This window comes from Protopterus annectens, chromosome 5.part0, assembly GCF_019279795.1.
Source record: "Protopterus annectens isolate FY-2018-M chromosome 5.part0, PAN1.0, whole genome shotgun sequence".
NCBI lineage: Eukaryota > Metazoa > Chordata > Ceratodontiformes > Protopteridae > Protopterus > Protopterus annectens.
Genome location: NC_056735.1, coordinates 1,591,113,294 through 1,591,138,452, shown reverse-complemented (window position 1 = coordinate 1,591,138,452; position 25,159 = coordinate 1,591,113,294). Strand labels below are relative to the sequence as shown.

At 36.3% G+C, this 25,159-nt stretch overlaps 1 protein-coding gene across 1 annotated transcript in view; it reads left to right on the top strand.

Moving 5' to 3' along the window:
* NCAM2 (neural cell adhesion molecule 2) overlaps positions 1–25,159 on the top strand; it is a 2,742,482-nt gene that overhangs the window by 2,636,601 nt on the left and 80,722 nt on the right. The window contains exons 16-17 of the mRNA XM_044072021.1: positions 5,821–6,025; positions 12,545–12,664. Coding sequence (XP_043927956.1) covers positions 5,821–6,025; positions 12,545–12,664 — 325 coding nt within the window. The remainder of the gene's footprint in view (positions 1–5,820; positions 6,026–12,544; positions 12,665–25,159) is intronic.

Genomic DNA, 25,159 nt, shown 5'->3' with positions numbered 1-25,159 from the left:
GGTGGCTAGCCCTGCCACGAATCCCAAGGACAAAGTATATATTAAATAAATAAATAAAAGAACCAAATATACCATAAACAGTAGAGAAAGCTCACTAAATCTATTTTTGTACATATGTCTGCCTTTCCATCCCACACTCCCACTCTTGAATAAACTAAGCATAACTCTTCCATGGTTGGACAAGTATATCTCCAAAATGAAAGCAATAATTGACAATACATCAAGCTGACAGTTACATTCCTTGATCAATGTCAAATTCAACAAAATGTGAATTGTGCTCTGTATTTGAACAAACTTTCTGACTAGATGAATGGTAACAATATAGATAGATGGACATACATATGGATGGACATATAGATAGCCACATATGGAAATGCATTTACATATACACACACATATATATATATATATATATATATATATATATATATATATATACGCACATACTTACGTCTGTATATATATATATATATATATATATATATATATATATATATATATATATATATATGTGTGTGTGTGTGCATGCGTGCGTGCGTGTGTGTGTGTGTGTGTGTGTGTGTGTGTGTGTGTGTGCCTGAGTGTGGATGATCTGTATATTTATATGTGTGTGTGTGTGTGTGTTTGTGTGCATGTGTGTTTGTATACATATATAATATAAGTATATATATATATATATATATATATATATATATATATATATATATATGGTTTACTATCAAAAGACTGAAATTCATATGGTTAACAGTCATAACGTTGAACGTCATTATTCCGAATGTTCAAAATATAAAAAGTCAAAGTTTAAATGGTCGAAAAACACCTGCAGCATTGACAGCACTGTTTTTGCAGGGGGGCAAGCCTTCCTGCTCCCCCCACACCCCCTGCTACTTATATATTACAACTCCAAGATCACACTACAGTGCTGACAAGGGTATATCCTTGCCCTGTTGTCAACATTATGTTAACAGGTAATTTGCATGCATTTCCTCTCAACAAAATGAACCACTTAATATTCATGTGTCGACCATATGGGTCCCCCAAATGAATGTTAGATCATATGAATTTCAACCATTTGATAGTAAACCTATATATAATATATATATATATATATATATATATATATATATATATATATATATATATATATATATATATCAACAAATGCATGTATTATTTGATTTATTTACCTAAAGCATTAATGGCTTAGACAGATTAATACAACTGAATGTATAACAAGATAAATTTCCAAAAGGTGTTCCTGCATAAAGTCTACAATAACCTATGGAGAAGGAACAGTGGATGCCTGTCTGTATAATGCCTCTAGAATCATTTTTGACATAAGTACCGATGTTTGTGTAGCAATGCACAACAATGAAAAGGTTAATGACCTTTTGATGTTACAATGAGATGTGATGTTGCAGCTATTAGTAAGTCGTAGCTGACATGAATCATTTTTTTTTCTGCTACTCTCCATGCAGAATCTGAAGACAGACATGAAAAGCATTTGAATTCCACATTTGCAAATGCACCTCTATAGCTAAATGAGATAATTTTTCTCTCATCTAGTGTCATCCAGCGTAGGTTGAGTAGCAGTGTCAGTCTGTATCTCTGTAGTAATGCATTAACTACAAGGCCATTATACACATGGTAGATATGAAGCTATTAAATATGTGTACGTATGCATATTTTATCTAAGCAATTAGGCTTGTCAAATAATTAAGGTGTTAATTATTGATGATATCCATCCCATAAAATCAAGGTGCTAATTACAGATGGTATGCATGCTAAATATTAACTCAGTCTTATGTGCCTAATTGCCTCTTAATTTTCTCAGTGCTTGTTTGACTTGCCTCACTGACTGTCATTGTTTGATTTACTGAATCCGTTCATTGCCTGTAAAGGTATATTCTGTACATTCTCTGTTCTGAACAGTTTATATGAGAAGACTCCAAAACTTTATATGCCAAATATGATATTAACTTAACTGTATTTTCCAGTTTGGCCTACTCAGGCTTGAATATGTTCCCTTGGACCAGTTAATTTACTGAGTTAAACAGATAATTAAAAAAAAATCACCAACAAAATAACTAACAGAATAACTATAAAATAAATAAATATGGATAACAGTATATCTTAGTGCTGTACTTTATGTAATCATTGATATGTTCTTTGTGAGAAACTGAAAATTCTATTAAACAGTCAAGAGAAAATAACTATAATGCTAGAAAATGCCTTCACAGAAAGACTGGGGAAAGCTTACATTTTATTTATCATATTTTAGCGACTTTATCACACTTGCACTATCTTCTCAATAAGGCATGATGTCTTCTCTTCCTTCTGTGGTAGGTTTAATCTTCATCACTGGATCACAGCTGCTGTATGTATACTGCCTAAGGTGATATTTGCTATGCATGAAACAGAAGGCAGACAAGCATTTTGCGGGTCTACTGTAGCATTATCAATGAAGTAAGGTCTGAATAGTTTTCTATTCCTTTATCAAGAGAGTGCAGTAAGTTAAATTGCACCACTTTTCCAATAGCACCATTCACTCTATCTGGCTTCTACATGGAGTCAGACTAACAGTATGAGAAAGACAAGTTCACTTGTGAGAACAGAGAAACCTTTAGTAAATACTCATCTACTCCTTTATATTAATCCTCCTGTAACTTAGCACTATCTAGTATTATGACCTGGCAGATTAAGAAACAGATATGGCAAAGCATGCCTGTATCATATCTATACACAGTCAACTTCATATAACAGTCTTCTCTCACACTAGAAAAGCACATTACCATTGAGAGTATTAAGAGCTGGCAGTTAACATGGAGGATTTGGGTCCTAACTACAACAAGTTATGTCTTGTAGCCAAGAGTATATATTCTAATCTTTACAACTTCATTGTCTACTGTTGAAATCTGAGCAAGTCACTTAACCAATGAGTGCTCTCCAGTCACCCCCTAAAAATGAGCAGTTATTTCTAGAGGGCTTACACTGTTAAAGTGTATAAAAAAGTGAAATAATTTAGTAACTCATAATATCATTGGCACAAAAGAATCAAGTTGTGGCAGTATAAAGCAAATGATGTTGCTGGCAATGATGATATTTGTCCTTTCCTTGATGGAAGAAATATAGAACACTAAAAAAAATGGTTCCACTGAACTGCACAACTGCAGAGCTATTACTCATTAAATTAAATACAGTTTATCATAAGTGCATCCTGGTATCCATCTTGATCTCATATAGGTCTTCCTTGGTTTAAGGCCATATGTGAATTACACATGCTAATAAGTAGAACAAGGGATACATATAAATGCCTTACCAATGCCTTCTAGAGTAACTGTACTGCCATTTTGTTAGATATGAGTAAATAAGTTAGTCAGGTCTTCATGGAATCAGTATTGCACTGATAAAATTCAATGATCATGTTCTGAGGAGGACAGATAATAGACAAATCACAGGGGCACAACTCAATGAATTATCTAAATCCTGAAGTACTGTGGAGCATAGGATGTTTCTCTTTTCTCCAGAAGTGTATGCTTGAACAAGGAGCCGGTTGGCTCTCTGTTTCACAGGTGGAAGACAAGGGATGTGGTTTTGCTATATCCTCCAGTCGAGGTAAAAATCTTTATGAGAAGACCCAAATATTAGGGTCTTCTTATTTTATGTATTTTTTATTCTTTTTTAATTCAGAATTAGATTGGCAGAAACAGTATTGCCAGATATGCAAAAGATACTACAATAATAATATGACCTGGCTCAGCAACAATAATGATGATTCGTTGTGTGGGATTCCCAAAAAGAGAATAAAATCCATAAACATCAAACACAATTACAATAATTTAAAGCCTATTATTCTTAATTTTAGAAGTGGAAAAAATGCAGTTCACTCAGCAAAATGCTCATATAATGTGACCAGTGTAACAATTTTAAATGAGACACTTGGGTGTCTAATTGGATCCGTGTCAGAAGTTCTCAGAGTTTATTACAATAAACAGCAGATTAAACAGTGCTTGTGTACTTCTGTCAGTCTAAGGCTCTCACCTGACTTTTTTACCTAAAAAAGTAGAATATAATAAATAAGAAAAAAGAATTCAAAAAGGCAATTGCATGCTTATTTTACAAGGGGATGGCTTGCATTATTGCTTGAGTTAGACATTGAGGTCATGTTTGTGTTGATCTCTCCAATGTGTACTGACCCGTGTGAACCTTCTTAGTAGACCCAGTGTTTCAGATCATATATGCTGCTCTCCAATAGCTGAAGGCATTTGACTTAATTTATTTCTTGGTACAATAAGCAAATACACACATTTTCTGTAAACAGTCTTTGTGTGCAGTGCTTCAACATTTTGCACTAATGGTACAGCTTGCAGGGACAAACTCCAAAGGAGTTGTGTCAGTATAAGTGACTTGCTCCGGTGTAAGCCTGCCCTAATTCCAAAACATTTGATCTCACTGAAAGCAACCTATTCTGGTATAAGGCCTAACTATAATGTAGGCTTACCCTGCAGTAAGTCACTTAAACCAAGAGCAAGTCTTTCAAAATTAGGCTCTCTCTCTCAACACTGAAATGGGAAGGCAGAGTTGAAATATTTTTTTGTAGCTTGGTGTGCTAGTTTCATCTCTAACATCAAGTTTTTGTTGCATAATGTCTGACTTGTTCACTATTGCAGCTACTTCAGGTTTTCCACTGGTGAAGCACTGAAATAACTCATATTACTTAACTCAACATTTCCCTTCAACAAATTATCTCAAATTGCTGTCCACATTCTTCTTTTTCTTTCATTCTTTCTCTGACAGCTCCTCTTAATCCAGTGGAGGATAACCAGGAAGCTTTAATATAACCATATCCTTAGTGGAAATGCAGGAACCCAATCCTGAACAGGTCACCAACTCAACCTATGATGAGCACATGCACTCTCTCACTTACCATACTCGCCTACAGGCAATTATGGAGGAAACATCAGCTCACATGCAATACATCTTTGTGGTGGGGAAGGAAACTGAAGCAACCAGTGAATACCCACATAGACATAGGGAAGACCTGTCCACCCAAGTCAATAACTGAAACGAAGAACTAAGTACTCTGAAGCAAAAAAAAATCCTGTATCAGTGTGCCAAAGTTGCTTAATTTTGCTGCCATCTCCTTGTATTTCTATGTATCTAGTATCTTGCAGGGTTGATATTTCCAAGCCATAACTAGGTTTCACTAGCAAGTAATTTCTAAATATATTTAGAAATCCATTAGCTTACCAAGCATATACTCCAATCAAGTAATATAGCAAAAACGTCCGTCTGTTTAAATGTTTTACATCATATTTCCTTGTGATATCTGAAGCCTTGTTAAAGTATATAGTGATAAGTGAGTGCTATGCTTCATAATAACAGTGTGTATTATAATATGAAAGCATTCAGTTTCATATAGGCTGTATGCACGATAGCACCTATTACTTCTTCGTGTTGTATATTATAGGTATGCCGTTTGCACACTGGCCATCATCTGGAAAAAGGGGCCTGTGTACTGTAGAACTTCTAGGTCATTAAATGAATTAAATGGCTAAATAAATGAGTAAATATTAATTGCTAGAGCAACTGGACCATTAAACATTATCTGACATGAATCCGAGGAAGATTATCCAACATAGCAGTTTGATGTGTGACTCATATAACTTACTTTAAAATCTGTTACAGTTTTTAAACTGTTTCTTAATGCGCAGGTAAAACAATCCATTCAATTGGTATATCTATAACTAAATCATTATGCTACCTTTTTCTCCATTGTAAAACTGATTTTTAATAACTGTTTTATTTATTTATTTTCAGATACATTGTTCAGTGGTCTTGGACTTGGTGCAGTCGTTGCCCTAGGTGTCGCTGCTGTCGTATTAATCCTAGTCATTACAGATGTCAGCTGCTTCTTCATAAAGCAATGCGGCCTGCTTATGTTTATCACCAGAAAAATCTGTGGAAAGAAGAGCAGTGCCAGTGGGAAAAGTAAGGAACTAGAAGAAGGCAAAGCAGCATATCTGTAAGTAAATATTTATGGCCATATACGATGTTTAACTATTTTATATATACATTTTAATGGTGTAATGCAGTACATTATCATGCTGCAGTGGAAATAGTCTTGTTAATGTTCCTGTAGAAAATATTTGATATAGATGGAGCAATATATTGTTTGAGAGTTTTATTTTGAAGGCTAAAGCCTGAAAATAGCCAGAAAAGTTATTTTTGAGACAAATTTCTCTAGGTAAGTGCACATGGTGTGTGTGTGTGTGTGTGTGTGTGTGTGTGTGTGTGTGTGTGTGTGTGTGTGTGTGTGTGTGTGTGTGTGTGTGTGTGTGTGCGTGTGCGTGCGTGCGCGTGCGTGTGTGTGTGTGTGTGTGTGTTTATGTTTACTTAAGTCTCACTTATTCACAATTGAATACTGAGTGCCCCAGGGAAACAATCTAAATACCAGGCACCTTTCTCTCTCCCAGCTAGGAATGTAGCAAGGACATTGCAAAATATCTTTAAAGAATCTAACAGCTTTAATTGCTTATGAATGTTTACAATTAAATCTACTATGTAAAGGGAGATTGCTGTATATGTCCAGTCTCATGTATCCGTGCATTTACATTTTGAGATACAATGCTAGACATACAATACCAGTATATGTTATGTTTATTTAAATTGGTTGTTTATGATTTTAACATACAACTTTATCAGTAATATCATATTTCATCCTCTAAGTTTAACTTTTCTTTTTGAAAAACACTGTTGGATATAGCTGGCCAATACATTACCAGGTATTTGAGAGACAAACTGGACTAGGCCCAGAGCAGCATGTTTTGCAAAACATTTGGTCAATAGCTTCTATTTAGTGGAATATTCTTTTGAGTGGACAGTAAAACTGACAGCTGTCATTTTAGATTACCAGCAATTTGTATCAGTGGGGTTCAATATGTCCATGTCAGTCACTCAGTGACCACTGCTTCTAAAAATGTCAACATTTATTGACAATAACTGTTAAACATCAATCTGAGGGAAACATAAAATTTCTAGAAGAAATAAAGAGAATAATCATTATGAGCAAAAATTACTAAGAAAATCTGCAAACCACCTCTTCATTTTTATTGCTAATTTGCCAGTTGATAAAGTAGATGTGACTATTGTTCCAATTACTTTTGCTTGGTATTTTATGTATTATTGCATACTATAATATAAAACAGTAGCAGTTTATGAAATAATGTGTTGAAAGCATGCCCTATCTTGGGTACCAAAAAAAGGCTAATTACATTCCGGAGTACATATGGTTGATTCTTCAGTATTTAGAAAAAAAAAAAAAAAAAAGCTCCTACCTTCTACCTTTGATAGGGGTAGTAGTTACTCATGATTAGCCTACATAAACATAATCAGTGGTCAGTTCTGGTTAGTTGATGAGAGCATCAGGTTTAACAAGTAATGTTAACAAACTACATAGCAAACAAAGGGTAAGAAGGTTGCACAGAAGAGTGAAGAAGCTTACAACAACTGGGGAAAAAAAAATGGTAATCCAGGGTCTGCGTTATATGCAATTGGTCCCTTAGGGACAGTAGCAGTGGTCTAGCTACTTATTCTGCCACTCAGTTCCACGCCCTAATTTGGAATTTGGTATCTCCTTTAATTTTAAGTTGAGTAGCAAAGAAAGTAAAATTTTTCTTTCCTTTTAAACTGCTGTATTTGTTGCAATCAGCTGCTAGACTTTGTGCAAATCACAGAGCACTAAAACATTTCAGTTCTGACCACAAACTCAGTGCTGGCATTCATTTCTATTCTAAATGCCGGTAATGCACTGAAATGCATAGAAGACCGTTTGTCGTGTGCTGAGTGTGCCCTCTAACAGTCTGTGCCTCGGTTAGCTGTACAATGCCACCCTTCTCAGCTAAGTTTCTGGTTCTTATAGATAAGATCCAGGTCACCCATTCTGAGCCTGCAGGATTGAACTTCCTGATTCCAGCTCTTAAAGTTATTTTTATACAGCATTGGGCAGTAATCAGTGCCTGGCTACCACACAGTGATTAACTAACTACTGTGGTAATGCTCCCATACTCCATACTGCAGGGCACAGTTATAAGATAAATTATACATTTACTAGTGACAATGCTGTGTGTGTGTGTGTGTGTGTGTGTGTGTGTGTGTGTGTGTGTGTGTGTGTGTGTGTGTGTGTGTGTGTGTGTAATAGATGTTGTTAATTTGTAAAAATAAATATTTCCCTGATTCAAAGAGCTGCACTTGTGTTACATGGAGAATGACATACATTTGAGTGTCACACTTCATATCCTTCAGAAAATGCATGCTAATAAAAAGGCCTGTTATTTTTGCTACTTTCTAGGAGCAATATTTAAAATCTGTCCTGATTTCTTGCTCTTAGATGGTGAGAGATATGTATATGGATAAGGATATGAATATGGATATATAGATATAGATATAGATATAGATATAGATATAGATATAGATATAGATATAAACTGCAGAGAAGGATGAAAGGCATGAAGAGAAGGAATTAATAAAGCAAGCAACAATGGAAGCAAAACGCCATGTGACAGGACAAATAGGCAGATGTGTAGACAATAAATGGGGGATAAATGGATTATATGCAAACAGACAAAATGCAGACAAATGGTTAGGGGATAAGATGAGTTAAGGGCAGAGTATCAGCTGCTAGTTCCAGAGTGAGAGAGAGAGAGAGAGAGAGAGAGAGAGAATCTTGGTCTGGGTATCACACGACATAGTGTACATCTTTCATTGGATGCCTGATGTCATGAGATATCTAGTTTGCAAAATCTGCAATCTGCTACAAGAGGAGCTGATTATCAACCTGGTATCTCAATTCCCTGTCAATTGTCACCCCCACTATTAGCTCTGACTGAACCAGGCTACCTGAATAGGATGTGATACATATTAATGAGCGGCAGGAACCCCACTAGCAAGGCATTCTCACCCTAATAACCCACTACAGCTACAGCCTTGACTGGGGATGTGGTAGGCATTGGTCGTGGTGCCTGTAGTTGTGAAATGCTGTTGTCACCTCAGAAAGAGACACACAAAGGGAAGGGTGCAATTACTGATGATGGGTCATAGTTGATGCAATGTTGAAGAGATAAGGAAATAGCCATTCACTTACTCCTGTATATGTTTGCTATCTCTTGACACAGCTAGCAGCATTCTCCTCTCACTTTCTCTATGCTGAAAGACACAATGGTCATACAAGCTCTCACATACTGGTCTGAGGGGAATACAATAGTGAAGAGCTTCAGTGACACATGTATGTGCAAGCTGAAGCTAGAGCAGGTGTCCATAGCTTGTGATATATACTGCTCGACCATGTGCATGTTCAGTAAGGCAGAATGGGGACATGGTATAACCTACACTGTCACATATAGAAAGTATGAAAGTAATCAAGTGCCACATTGCCAATGTTGTTGACTGGAAGTCTTCCCTTCAGGAAGATATTTAAAGATGATGTTTCACACTATCTGGAGATACCTCTTCAGTTTAAAAAAAATGTACCTCAAAGCTACGTTTCTTATAAATTTGTGACCTTTATTCAGGAAAGACTGGAAACAAAGAGGCAGCCCTTAGCTAAGTGGAAGAACGAAGAAGGAATAAGGTAATTGATAGTTATGCAGAACTATGTAGAGGTCTGACTATTCAGTGGGAACGTTGATAATAAGAATAAAGCAGAAAGAGGAAACTTGCTGTAGATTGTCTTAAAGAACAAAGAAAATGTAAACCTTCAGATCAAAATATGCTTGTCAAGCACAACTTATGGCAACTGCATGGAATGCTGAGGGTCCTGGTTTCAATCTCCAGATAAGAAAGTTTTTCATTCCTACTGAGTTATAAAAACAAAACTAGATTCATAGTTTCTACTGTTTTTGAGAAGAAACAATGCCACTAGTTGGAAGTGATTTTCAGGCAGGGCGTTTTCATACCTGAACAAGAAAAACTAAAAGAAAAGATTTCCTTCAATGCATAAGACACATGTCAGAGATAACTGTGTAATACATTGGCAGAAATATTGGGATGCAAAGGTATTTTTGTGCTAGACATTTGACTCATCAAGCCATTAATGGCTGTTAATCTTCAAGAGGTGTGTGTGTGTGTGTGTGTGTGTGTGTGTGTGTGTGTGTGTGTGTGTGTGTGTGCGTGTTTGTGTGTGTGCATATGTGTGTATGTGTGTGTGTGCGCGCATGCATGTTTGTGTTTGTGTGCGCATGTGTGTGTGTGTGTGCATGTGTGTGCACGTGTGTGTGCATGTTTGTGTGTGCATGTGTGTGTGTGTGTGTGTGTGTGTGTGTGTGTGTGTGTGTGTGTGTGTGTGTGTGTGTGTGTGTGTGTGTGTGTGTCTGTGTGTGCATGTGTGTGTGTGTGTGTGTGTGTGTGTGTGTGTGTGTGTGTGTGTGTGTGTGTGTGTGTGTGTGTGTGGACATGAAGTCCTGGGGGGAAGGTGTCGTGGGCCTCAGCAGTGATACTTATCGCAATCCCTCCAACACAGATTTGGTTTTGGCAATTAAAAACACCCACTATTAATGGTTCAAAACAGCCTCATGGATGTACAGCTCTGTGGAGGAAGAGCCCTGGTGTCTGGAGAATGAATGGATTGTGTTTAATTAGAAGGAGGCTTGGTGAACAGCAGGAGCAAGGGCAAAAATGAAATAGGAAAAAGTATTGCAAGTAAATGATTTTAAGAATGAGTGTTACCCTCTGTACCTCTTTATGTGATAACTGTATCACTACACATCCACTAAGAGAATAGATCTCAGAAATCATACTATCTAGAGTAAAGGTAATACTTGATTTCCCACTGAGCACACTATTCTTTCTCTTTACGTCTTTCTTTCTTTATTTATTCCAATACCTGATTGAGCATCAAGGCTTTGCGGGGGTTGGGAGGATACCATTTTGTAACCCAGTGTTGTATTAGGTCTTTGAGTGAGAGTCATTCTTCAGATTGTGCTAACATTGGTTCATTTATAGAGTTTTTGCTGCCGTTTCTTAACCTGTCTTCGTACACTAGCATGTGCATTAGAAACACACATGAACAAACATACACATACACAAAAATGGTTTGCTATGCCTTCATCTAGCATAAGCATAAGTATACTTCCTCAGTCATTTTTTGAGGCTACTGTACATGTAGCAAGTGACAGAGCCAGATACAAAGTCCCAAAATATCTGCTGCCTGCTGCCTTGACTCGTACATCTTAACCACATAAGATGTTGGTAGTCAGTGGTCAACATCACCTTCCTCCCTCCCTCTAGGATAGACAAGATAGGGTATCCCACATACCCAAATCCTTTCATTATATTTTCTCCATTTCTTGGGTTACTAATTTATCTTGCATTGTTTGTTTCACAGATATGACTCCAATTGTTTCTTCCACAATGCTAAAAGTACTGCATTTTACTCTAAGGTAGTGTTAGTATAGTTACAAGAGGCTGAGAGGAATAAATGTCACTCTTCCTTCCCTAGGGGTGTATGGAAACAAACCTCACATTATTGGTTGCATTGGTGCAAAAATCCTCCTTTCGATATATTTGTTTCAGTTTATTTCTTATATTGCATTATTAATGCACTTTTAAATTACAACAGTTTTGTACATTTTTCTGTCTACTATGTATGTTTACATTTCTCATAAGTTAGAACATTATGTTACACTAATATCACAAAAAAAATGTTTGTGTAAGTACTATTTTATTCCTGTCTGCAAATTACCTGAAATTTAGATAAGGCAACAAAAACATTAGCAATCCAACCATTAAGCATTAGAAAGTTCAGCAATAACTGAAGGAATTATTTTTTAGTAAAATAAGATAAACAGTAAAATATTCTGAACCTTCTAAAAAGTATATTAGCTCTTCCCATTTCTAGTTCACTCTAAGCTTCAAAATTTTATAGAGTCAAGTAAACGGTTACAATATCAAAGTTTTTCTTCTATGTATACTGTTGTTAGCATCATATGGATTGACTATTCAAGTTTTAAAATGTCAAAATTTGAAAATAAGCTAAAATATGCAGTATTGCTCATTTTAGTATCTTAACCACTTTAGCAATTATCTGCTAAATACTGTGTGTTTTCTAGGCATGTGTATGAAGCCATTGCTATTCTGTTTATATCTCTGGAGCCAAGTGATCTGGAATATGCAGTGAGTTATTTCTGTATCACATGGCTGTATTGAAAGAAATGCTTTTCTGTGACAATTGATGTTAGTCTCTCTGCTGTTACTGTCAACTTACTTATATACAAAAGTAGCAAAATTTCATAGTATAGTGATACATCATCAAAGGTCCTACTATATCTTAATTCTCTTATCAATTCCCATTCTATGGTAGCATTGTATTAATTCATACTGACACATCTACTTCCTTATTCAGAATAGCTTTTGAACATACTGTGGGTATATAAAATTAAGTATGTAAAGGGAAGAACTATATTTTATGCTGAGCATATCATCAACAAAAAAAAATAATAATTGGATGAGACCATTAAGATATTATCCTTTTGTTTTTCATTGCTTTCAGGAAAGATGGATCAAAGGAACCCATCGTTGAGATGAGGCGAGAGGATAAAAGAATTGCAAATCATGAAGATGGAAGCCCTGTAATTGAGCCCAATGAAACCACACCACTCACAGAACCTGAGTATGTATTTCAAGCATGCCACTGCAATAACATTTTTCATATTCATCAGCTTATTGACTATTAATTCACTTTCTTTCTCTCTAATTGCCTTCTGGTTTCTCTGACAGTTTTGCTCTTTTTCTTTGAGTGATTCCACTTGAAGACAGGTTTTGATTTGATTTACTTCAGCTACAGCAACAATTCCAAGTCTGTGGAGAATTTTATATGCTTACCCAGTCTTGATTCTGATGTTCAACATCTGCTAGGGGAATATATAACAAAGATGACATTTATTGAGCATATGATATGTCATTTTCCATTTACAGTTGAGTTCAGTCACAAAGTACAGAACAAGTACCTTTATATAGGCTCCACTGAGCAGCATTTAGTTAACATCAGCTTAAAATATTTTACTTTTCATATAAAATATAGTTTCATAGAATATTAAACTTGAATACTTGATTTGCTTTGCCAAGGACAGTGACATCTAAAGTTTTAGTACAAAAATGCTTACAGTTCCTAAGATACATTTTTTCTAGAAAGAAGAAGAAAGCAACATGTCATCGAATAATGTACTCCCAGTATCTTTTATTAATTTATTAACTTTGTTGACTGGGTAAGTTTGTGGATCCAAAGACCCTTTAGGCCTTGGACTGTGCTACTTAGACATTTAGGAGTTTTAACAGAAAATTACAATTTTTTTGTTAGTTCCCACGTTTCAGAATGTGACAGCTCATTTATAGAACAAAGCAGTGACTTAGAGAAGATAAATATAGATAGCAATGACAGTGTGCACATGTTATTTGTACAATTCAAAGAATGCAGCAGATCATTTGCAGAACAATAGAGTGATGTGAAAGTCACATTTAAATACAAATGACAATGACACATTGTGAGGTGGTTCACAGTTTAAGAAGAGCAGCATATAATTTTGTAGAAATGAGAACTGGAAGAGATTAAATATGGAATTCAAAGCAGTGTTAACATACATATGACATACTCTGAATATTTGTACTAATGCAGTTTAGAAATAAAATAGTATTTAACTCTGCAAATATAAAATAGCTGCTATATGCCTGATTTAGTTATTGTCAAAACATTGGCACTTATATTCATTACTAATACATTCAAGTAGTTCCATTTAGAATGCACTTAAGTCCTACTGTTTTCATATATCTTGTGGTATTGAGCGCCACACTTCATGTGCAAGTTTTGAAAAATAATTTTCACTTTTTGTCTTGTAGAAATGAGACATTGACAAACAGATAACATAGCCTCTCGATGGGGCATAAGGAATCATGTGTGGGCAGTACAAGCAATGAATTAGTTTCAATGTCAAAAAGTCAAGTAGTAGGCCATTACTGGTAGCCAGTTGGATTTTTCTAGAGTGATAAAATGATATTCTCTGGGTCTCAGGGTTTTGAACCTGCAGACCTTGTTTTGTAGAGTGTGACTGTTTTGTGCAGATTTATAGCAAACAATGGCAAGCAGCATTTTATTGTGGGCATTATTAATTGCAATACTAAAGATTTTCTTGATTCTCTTAGCAGTTGGTAAGAATATTTGTATGCTAACCTAAATGAGTACCACTTTCGTAACATTTTGTATTTGTGGTGCAAAGGATGTTTTTTTTTTTTTTTGGTCTAAAGTTACACCAAGGTATCTTTGTTCAGTGACTTAATGGGTGGCCTTGAGGTTCAGTAATGATTAAAAGTAGATTGGGTTTATGTTTCTGGTGTATCCTAAATATCATGGTAGTTGAGTGTTTACAGTTTATAACAAGCTTCATTTAAGAGAGCCAATTCCCTTCTAGTTTTTTCTTTTCTTTTAATTTGTTATGTGATTTATCTGGGTGAAGTCTGATGATATATTGTCTCTGTAAGATAAGCAGCATAGGATTGGTATAGCAGAATGAAAATCGTCAATGAAAATAGAAATGGGTCCTGCACCCAGAATTAACCCTTGAGTTTCTCTTGCCAAAAAAGTCCATTGCTAGATGAATTACACCCAAGTTTAATGGCAAAAGTTCCATTAGTTAGGTATGCAGTGAACCAGTATAGTACTCTGTCACCTGTAGCACCTTATCATCACCTTAAAATTATATGATTCACTCTCTCTCTGTAAATATAGCCAGAAAAAATAAAATGGCACATCTGTCATAGTCTTCATATACATACCATCAATAACTTTATATTATATAAACAGCTTAACAGTGCCAAATGCAGAAATAAGTTTTATATGCCCTGTTGTATTATAACTTTTATGTGGGATAACTTACCTCAGAAATGAAAACTCTAGTGTCTTGGGAATTGCATCTAGGCTCTTTAAAATAAATTGAAATAAACACAATGCTCTTAGTACATATATTATTTATTAATGCAAAACCACATTAAAAATATTTGTAGTTGATACAAAACATCATGAACAAGTACCTGAATGAAACACCAAATATAACAGTATCTATACATAATTTATTTTTAGCTTTTAATAGTTATTAATGTAAGCCTCATATTATTAAAGGACAGGTAATAAAGAAAAATACATTTCTATTAATTGATGTCAGTAAAAATAATACAATGATAAGCTAGCATCAGCATATCAAACTGCAAGGAGGCTGTCTTTTGCTAAAGTAAATAATGGCTAGTAACAATACTGTTTTTCATTATTTGCAGTGATTGTATATATATTGAATAAACATGAAGAAGAAATACAATTAATCTCAGGCTTGGAATTCATAGGTTTGTTTGTGTCTTTTGGCTTTTCCCGGTTAGGGGTCGCCACAGCGGAACTCCAGTCTGCTAATGATTGGCAGTAGATTTTTATGTGCTGGCTTGCCAGCCCTAACTCACAACCTTCAACGAAGGAACACCCATTCATGCATGTCGCCACACAGAAGACGCTCTAACTGAGAATAAAACGGGCAACGTCTAACTGTGAGGCGACAACGCTACCGCAGCACCACCACTGCAGTCTTGGAATTTATAGGTACTAGACTTATATTCAAGGAGATCAGTAGCAAATTGCCTGAAAGCCAATCAGAGATTAAGCAAACAAGGGGAAATGCCTGCATATTGAGCACTGGACAGCATATGAACACACTGCACTATTGAACATATGTAGAAAAATTAGATCAAGGATAGCTGGATCTCTGATGCAAGGTAATTTAAGTGAGGCATGGAGAATTCCCTCAGGAGTTTACATGACACTGAATGAATACAGGAACTAGAATCCCAATTTCTTCTGGTAGCCCAGATTTGTGTGAACAGAGATTGCTTTTGTTAGTGACCTCTCCAGTTTTTCAAGTTTTTATGAAGTGTCTAGTAAGGTACATACCATATGTTCTATAGCATGTCTGGACAGAGCAGAGTATAAGAGTACCTTGACTTATTTGGCAGTACATTACAAGGTGTGTCAAGAATTTTCTGACTACAATTGCCAAATGGTAATTAAAGGAAAGGGAGATATCAACCCAGGTGCCCAGGTTTATGACTGCTGACTTGATTAATAGCAGGACATTATTTTTGCAGTAAATTGAATCAGTTTGATGTCTCCTGAAAGGGATGGCACTTTATTTCTTGGCATTTAGTTAAAGCCCTTTTTGATGTACCAGGTGTTGACTTATATTAATACATTTATGAAGGGGTAAGTATCTCAGGCTGACTTGACAACTACACCTAGCTTAAAGCCATTAGCAAACTCGATTAAACAGAGATCAGTGTAATCAGCTTGAAGGTCACAGAAAGAAATGTTAAACAGATGAGTGTCTAATATAGATCCCTAGAGGATAATATCACTGGTTACCTTTTCACTATGCTGACAATGTGTATTCTGTCCTTGAGATACTTTCCTATCCATCTAACTGCATTTAGATTGTGACAATATGAAGTGTTGCCATCCATGCCAGGGAGAATAGAGCAGTGCATGCGTAACATATGCCAGCATAGTTAGCTGGGGTTTTGTAAATAATTTTGTGTCATTTGACTAGCACACTAACTTATACAGATGCTTGTGTTAAAAATGTATCAACAATACTATTATAACTGATTAAATGCTTATGTTTAAATTCTGGAAGGGATGAGTAGAAATTTTCAAAATTGTTCCATAATTTTCAAATACTGCAATAGATCTTAGCAAAGTTCTCAGTGTCTATTGTACCAGTGTCAGGTGATCAAATGCAATGTCATTCCATTACCAGCACTGAGAGGATGAACCTGATATAAAAATGTATGTCAGTTATCACAGTTCACATAGTTGAGTTCAGCTGTGTTCAATTCACTGCTTGTTAGAAGCTCATCACTTTACCTTGTGGAAGTAAGCATCTCAGCATCTAATCTTACCTTGCTTTTTTAATTAAGTTAGCTAGGGAACAGTTATTCTTTAGGCAGTCAGGAAATACAGTGAGATTAGTTAAGTATTGTTTTTTCTGCATCTGTTTGAATCTATCGAACTGTGTTATTTTTATTTCACCTGTGACTGAAATTATGATGTTTATTGTACTTAGATATTTAGTATTATCATGTTTTCTATTTTATTATTTATTATTAAATAATTTATACCTTTCATTGTGGTTTGTCTTTTAGAGGATACTTTTAACATCCTGAGAGTACTTGTGCTTATTTATTGACAACTTGGCCACTGCAAAAAGCCTTGCTGCTTTGAGTACACTCTACAATCGATATTAGTATTGATTTTACTTAGTATAATTGGATACCCTTATAGGAGCCTCAGAGTGGTTGACTGGTGTCAGCATTGTTACCTTATATTCTGGGCAGAAGGAGTACTGCTAGTAAATCTGTACCAGCCTTTCCCAGAAGTGTGTGTGTGTGTGTGTGTGTGTGTGTGTGTGTGTGTGTGTGTGTGTGTGTGTGTGTGTGTGTGTGTGTGTGTGTGAGTGCTAGCTACTTGAAACTAGGACATAGTGTTCCAGAGTTAGTCTTGTTTGGGATCTGGAGAGACAGACAGTCTAGCCCCAGGTCAGGAGTGGGTTCCCTGTGTGCTCTTGGGGGAAATTGTGCTTGATAGAAAGAACTACATCTTAAAAAACTGTGTACATCCATTTCTGATTTTAGTGACCATCTCTGATTGGTGTCAGTGGTGAGCATTGGGGCTCCTTGATTACTGGCCCATGGTAGAGAGCCCATCACAAGGATCAATGCTTAATTGCATAAGCTTATTTACAATTCCATCATGTGGTATGGTATTAAATGCCTTGGTCAAATCAGGATAGGCAGCATGGTCAATATGACCACTGTACACTTCCTGCATGACATTACAAAGAAGATTACAACATTTTCAAATCCGAATTGCTATGAGTCAAGCCTAAAAATGTTTTAAAGTTCTGATTATTAAGTCGGTAATGATGTACTCTTTCAGAGAAGACTCTTCAGTCTGATGGGTCTTCAGTTTATAGAGTTCATGCTGAGACAACCTTTGAGGAGGGACATCACAAAAGAAGTGGTCCAGAACTGAGGAACATAACCTATAGATAGGCTTAGGTTAACTAGTTTAAAGAAGGGATCAGTGAGTGCATGTTTGATGCTTTTTATTAGGCAAGCAGGTATATTGTCAGAACCCATGGAAACAGTGTTTTTGTTTTTTGTTTTTTGAGATAATCTTAAGGCCACGATCCTTAGTGATGCTGAGGGGAGGGGTAACTCCGGGATGGCTAGAGCTGGGATGATAGTTTCATAGGGTGAAGTCAGCCACAAACCTGTTTTGCAGTATGTTATCAATATCTTTCAGATTTCAGTGGGAGATACCAGTATGGAAAAGTTTGGATCAGCGTTGTAAAATTATTTCTTAATTTGCTAACATAGCTGAAGAATGACTAATACCTCTCATGTGACTCAGTTGCACTTCTGAGTTTATGGGATATTGTACTGGATTTTATGGCTGTCTTCTGTATCTTAATGAGATTTTTTTATATTATCTTCATGGAGTGGGGATTCTGATCCTACATGTTAAATTGAACAGCTTATTCCTTCTGTTGTATATTTATTTATATCAACTGACAACCAGGGTATTTTGCTTTTGAATTTATCGCTGTATTCAGCTCTAGCAGGGGTTGCAATAATGTACTTGCCAAAAATGGCTGTTCTGATCCTTAGTGTGGGGGATTGTATATCCTGGGTTAACTGTGAATATTTTGTTAATGAATTTGGAGATTTCATCATATAATTGTAAACAGTTTGCCTTTTGAAATCTCTAAAAATGCTGATGTTGGTTATCAGGAAAAGTGGATCTTTTTAGGGTAAAGGTAACTATTAATTCATCAGACATGGGTGTGAAATGCACTGTGTTTGGACTTCAACAGATTGTCTAATAGTGCCGATGAGTAAGGCAATAAGCAGTTAAAATGGGGCTTATTGTAGTAAATGGTTTGACTCCTTCAGCCTTCATGTGTCTTCTGTGTGACTCTGCCAAATACTTCTTCAGATAGTATTCCAGATAAGGGATGCATGTGCCTTGTGGGCTATACCACACTGTTAGCAAATTTGTTATACATTTGTCTCTTGAATACATGTACCCTTCACATAGATGTTAATAAGTACTTCACTATGTGTTAATTTAGTATGAATTCCAGAACATATTTTGTAGTTTAATGGGCAGCCAGATACTTTTTCACTAAATGTGAGTTTCAATGGAAGTGAAGTTCACTGTTTCTCATGCTAAGTCTGTTTTCATTGTCAGAGTGTGTTGCTTTACTTTGTGTAGAAAATGGCTGTATTTTTATTGTAAAACTTGAAGTAAAACTTTTAATTGAAATGCAAAACTCTTTGATGAATTAGAAAATGTATGCTAATAGGTTTGAACAGTGTTCATGGTTACCAGGTAAAGGGGGTGCCAAATAATGGGATATTGTTGTGGCTGATGAGGACGTAATTTATTACCCTGCATAGTGCCTTATTTGCCCACAACCCAGTTCTTTTCAGTCTGGATGTGTATGCTGCAACAATAAAGCATTACTAGCTATTCCAGTAGGTCAGACCTGTACTGAGTAATATCAGAGGGGACTGCTATTCTTAATGTCAGAAAGGGCATAGGGAGGTCAAAAAGAAGATGTAGGTATTCTGAAAGCATCCCCACTCTCATGTTACATGGAGTGATATTTCTGATGTTTGGATGACTTATTGGTTGTTGAACAAAAGCTGCTGCCACTTTTATATTGATTATAATTGTTTGCTTTATTCATTGCACTAAAGAATTAAATAATTCATTGATTAGCCTGGATTTTATAATACAGTCTAAACATGCTGCATTCATTTTTTTGCATTACATTCTTTCTTGCATGCAAAAACTGCAAAGGGGCTGACATTTATCAGGTATTATACTCTGCATTACTTGGAGTGATTATAAGAAACATTTAATATTCAGCTTTCATTTTATAGTCATTGCTGCACATTACTGTGATATATTATCCTCTACAAGAGTAGATTGCAATGGATTTCTGAATTTACTAAAATAAACTGTTATTCTATCAGTTAGCAGAAAGGACTAAAGCTCTGACATGTTAATGAGCTGCTCCCTGTGCCAAGGGTGCATGTTTGAATCTTTCCACCATCTTTTACCTATTTTATGTCATCATTTGATTAAGTGATTTGCTTAGGGCTTTGGGTCAATTAGGAATATGGCTTAGGCTCCTTACTGTATGCCTAGTAACTATGAACCTTTTGTAATTGTTTGCCAGACATGCCCCATTGCATAGCTGTTAGAGCTCAGGAAGTATTATGGAAATATCAACAGCACACCATTTTTAAAGTAACATAGGCAGTTTATTATTTAATGGTAGTAGGAACTACATTTGTTGGTGAAGCACTGAAATGCAACGTTGTTTGCCTACAGCAACATCTGCATTAGTAATAGTTATCTTTAATGTGGAATTATTCAGATGACTTTTACATCTGTTGAGATTGTGCATAATGGCTGAGAATATTTTATCAGGTAATTAATATTTCTTATGCTCTCATAAATACTTTTTTATTTAAATTATGTTACACATGGCTTGCTTTCATAGACTAATGCTAATGATCTTATTACAGTTTCATGTAGTTCATCCATAGTCACCAATAAAATCCATATAATTAATTTTTTTATATCATGAAAGGGAGTACAAAGTTAACAAAGTGGCTATAACTGATGGCAGGGATGCCTGTCTGAGGAAAAAAATACCTTATGGTTTTATCTGTTCATTTTCAAACAGTCCTTAGTCTGGCATTTTAGGATTGCTTGTTTGTGTGTGTGTGTGTGTGTGTGTGTGTGTGTGTGCGTGTGTGTGTGTGTGTGTGTGTGTGCGTGTGTGTGTGTGTGTGTGTGTGTGCGTGTGTGTGTGTGTGTGTGTGTGTGTGTGTGTGTGTGTGTGTGTGTGTGTGTGTGTGTGTGCGCGCGAGTGTGAGTGTGAAAGTTAAATGTCAAAGTAAATTTTATTGTTGATCAGATATACACACCAGTACAAGCTGAAAGAAATTATGTTGCTTTGGTCCCAGTGCAAGACATAACAATGAACACATAGTTTGAGTGATAGTAAGACTAATGCACATACATTAATACATAAAATATTAACAACACAAATTATCACAATTGGACAGGAAGACATTAGACAATATTATACTAGTAGGTATTGCAAAGACTATGACTTCACATTGGGAATGCTTAGATATTGCACTTTATCAGCTGTAGTATGATATATTCTGCATTTACTATACCAAACTATGACTTTATTTGAGAGGATGCTCTCGATGGTCCCTCTGTAGAAGGCATTGAGGATGGACAGAGACAGGTTTGCCTTCCTCATTTTTCGTAGGAAGTGCAGACGTTGTTGTGCCTTCTTCACTGTGGGGCTAATATGAGTCAACCAGGATAGTTCATCTTAGATGTGTACCCCCAGGAACTTGATGTTTTTGACTCTTTCCACTACCACCCACTTAATTTCCAGAGGTTGATGTATCTCCTGAGTCCTCCTGAGTCCACTATTAATTCTTTGGTCTTGCTTACATTTAAGGCCAGATTGTTGCTGTCACACCAACCTATCAGATGCTCCACTTCATCCCTGCAGGCTATTTCCTCACCATTTCTGACTAGACCTATGACCGTGGTATCATCCGCCATCTTGATGATTTTGTTGGATTCATGGTTGGCCATGCAGTCATGCATCAACAAGGTGAACAGCAGAGGACTCAGGTTGCAGCCCTGAGAGACATCCATGCTCAGTGTAATACTGGTTGAACTGTTAGTTCCCACACATACTTTTTGGCGTCTGTTGATGAGAAAGTCCAGTATCCAGTTACATAAGAGGGTTTTGATGCCCAGCTGGATTAGCTTTGATATTAGATTCAGTTGGATGACATAGTTAAAGACAGAACTAAAACTAATGAACAGCATTCTGACATAGCAATTCTTGTTCTCTAGATGTGCCAAGGATTCATGGTGTGCTATAGCTATTGCATCAGCTATGCAGCAGTCAGATCTATAAGCAAACTGTAATGCATCCAGGCTTGAAGAGATATGGTTCTTTATCAACCACTCAAAACACTTCATTACTTTTGATGCAAGAACAATTGGCCAGTAATCATTTAGGCGTGTTGGCTGGGATTTCTTGGGGAAGAGAATGATTGTTGTATTTTTGAAGCAACTGGGTGCAATGGCTAGTTGCAGGGATGTGTTGAAAATATCTCTTAGTACAGTGGACAGTTGGGTAGCACAGTCTCTTAGAACCCTTCCCATAATATTATCAGGACCAGCTGTTTTTCTTGGGTTTACTCTCCTTAGGGTCATTTGTTCTTAGAGATAGCACCGCCTCACACTGTCTGACAGGGAGCTTTTCTGGCCCAGTGTGTGTGTGTGTGTGTGTGTGTGTGTGTGTGTGTGTGTGTGTGTGTGTGTGTGGGTGTGTGTGTATGTGAATTAACTTGGAATCATACCTCTCAACCTCTTAGAGCAAGAAATTTGGACAAAGCCATACATAAAAGTGGGAAAAAGGCACAACAATAGGGACACTTTTTCAATATTGTTCTTACAAACTTAGAAAGTTGAAAGATAACAAGTTTTGCATTAGCATGCATTTTCTGAAGGATGTGAAGTCTGAAACTGTCTGTCATTATGTTCTACCTCCAGTCTTTAATGAGTTGCCACTGATTTGCCAGAAGGCCACAATTTTATGAAAAACAGACCAAAAATATAAGGGAAAAATCTGGACATTCTGTGAAAATCTGTACAGTTGAGCGGTATGCTTGGAATATTTTGGCTACTGTCTACTGTGAAACAAATTTAAAATATGTGACTTGGGTTGATATTATTACTTTTTTTTATACAGACTTCTGAGAAGGATGCAGTCAACAATGCAAGTGTATTTGTCATGTTTGAGGGGTGTCTTTGGATAAAAATCACTTATCCTTCTGAGCTGGTAAAGTTAAAACATTATTGGTTTGTGCATTTGTGAAAAGCAAACTGAAATACTTTAGCATGACCATTTTTGTCATAATCAGCCATGTGATATGCACACAGTTGGATAAATTGCTGTAATTGTTGAGTTTGGATATCGATGGATTATAATGACAACAATTTGAGAGGCCGTTTACAGTTGAAAGGTTCTAAAATGGATACATTTGTCATTATTAGTTCATACATTTTGTTTCACAGCTAATTGGAAAAATGTTCAAAACTACAAATTTAAAATGAATTCTAACAAGTGTTGCTTTATTAAAGCAGGGAATATAATTTAAAACAATCAAGAATTTGATTCAAATATGTGCAAGGGGACCCATGGATTGGAAACCGCTTAGACCCTATTGTACACTTAATCTGCCACTGAACAGATGCATTTTCAATTAATGTGAGATTCAAGGGTAGAGAAGTTTACTGCTGCTCATGCTATGTCTATTTTGTTTTTATACAAGACTGTCTTGTTTTGTTTAACAAATGGCTATCAATGTTTGTGTTATAAAACTGGAAACAAAAGTTTTAAAAATTATTCCAAAAGCAGAGAAAAAAATAGTAAGCACACTGACAAGTTTGAAAAGTCTTTATGGTAACTGGGGATAGACAGCTAAGTAATAGGACACTGGAAGGGGGCCTGGTGCATTACCCTGCCTAAGGCCCCATTTGACCATAATCCAGCTCTGGCATTGACAACCCTTGGATTGTTTGCAATACTGTCTCTCAAGAGGCAGATGACTATAACACTATTCTTATCCAGCCTGGTGAGTGTGTAGTATGTAGTGTGTGTGTGTGTGTGTGTGGGGGGGGGTGCATGTGTGTGTGTGTCTAACAACAGAGTCACTACTGACTACAATGATTCCAGAAGTAGATTTATACATACTAGACATGGATGTGGTATTTTGTTGATGAGGTGATGCCTGTAGTAGGAGTATTTGAGGTTGTTTTGCTGATAGCTAATATTAAAAGTACTAGGAGGCTTGGATAGTGACTTTTAATGGCATTAGCATATGAGTGTATTATGCTGTTTGTATGAGGATGTTGTCTTTATGTGGGTGGGGTTATGGCAGTGCAATGCTCACTTCATGTCTCAGCACTATGTTGCCACATGGCAGTGGCAGTGTGAGAGCAATGCACATTGTCATGGTGATGAACATCAGTGTTTAGACATAAAATCATTATGGAGTCATTGCGTGCAATATAAAGATACAGAGCTGCAGTTGGCTGCCAAAGCAAAGCAGCACAGAGGAGCACAGAGGTCAACAGAAAGACCTATGTGATTTAACTTTGAAAAGTGGCAACCCGCTTCAGCATACAGATAGAAAGGAAAGGATGAAGATAAGAATGTAAGGATAGGAATAACAGCAAGCAGTAGTAAACAGGAAGTGTTCCCATTTCCTTGTAACATAGCTTTTTAAATATGAATGTTAATTACCTAAGGTTGGTTTTGGTGGTTTTGTATCCTACTTTTTAAAAGAAAAATGGAAAAGCTATTTCTTTTTCTGGGGAGAAACTTGAACCAAAAGAAGGGTAGGTATAGAATGTGCTAAAGGATAGCTTAGTGTGAGATAGAAGGAGAAGGACAGGAAGCAGGGAAAGACTGACAAACCCACACTTAGAAACCAATAGGGGCAATATGCACACAGTAGGTATGAAGGTCATTGAATGGACAACTGTATATAGAGGGTGGGTGATGAGGAAGACTATACAACAAACAAGGAAAAGGATATGAAACATACTGAAATGAACACAAAAGAGGGAGAATAGGGTGGACTGGTATGTTTTGATACCAGGATTTCCCAGAAGACAATAAACTTAGGTTTTCCACACATGGATCCAATTCTCCACCATTCTCTACTGCTGCTGAAATTACATGTATGCCAGATCGTACCATAATGTTTCTCTACTGTCCCAACTATTGCACAAAGCTGTACTGTGAGGAATGGCATCTACAACAAATATCTTGCTGCATATGCCCAGAATATGTTTTGGTGAAGTGTACAAACATTGGAATCATCATTTCAGTAGTCTTATCACTTGAAGTTTCTGCATAGACTATATTATAAGCCATTTGCAGATGGTTAT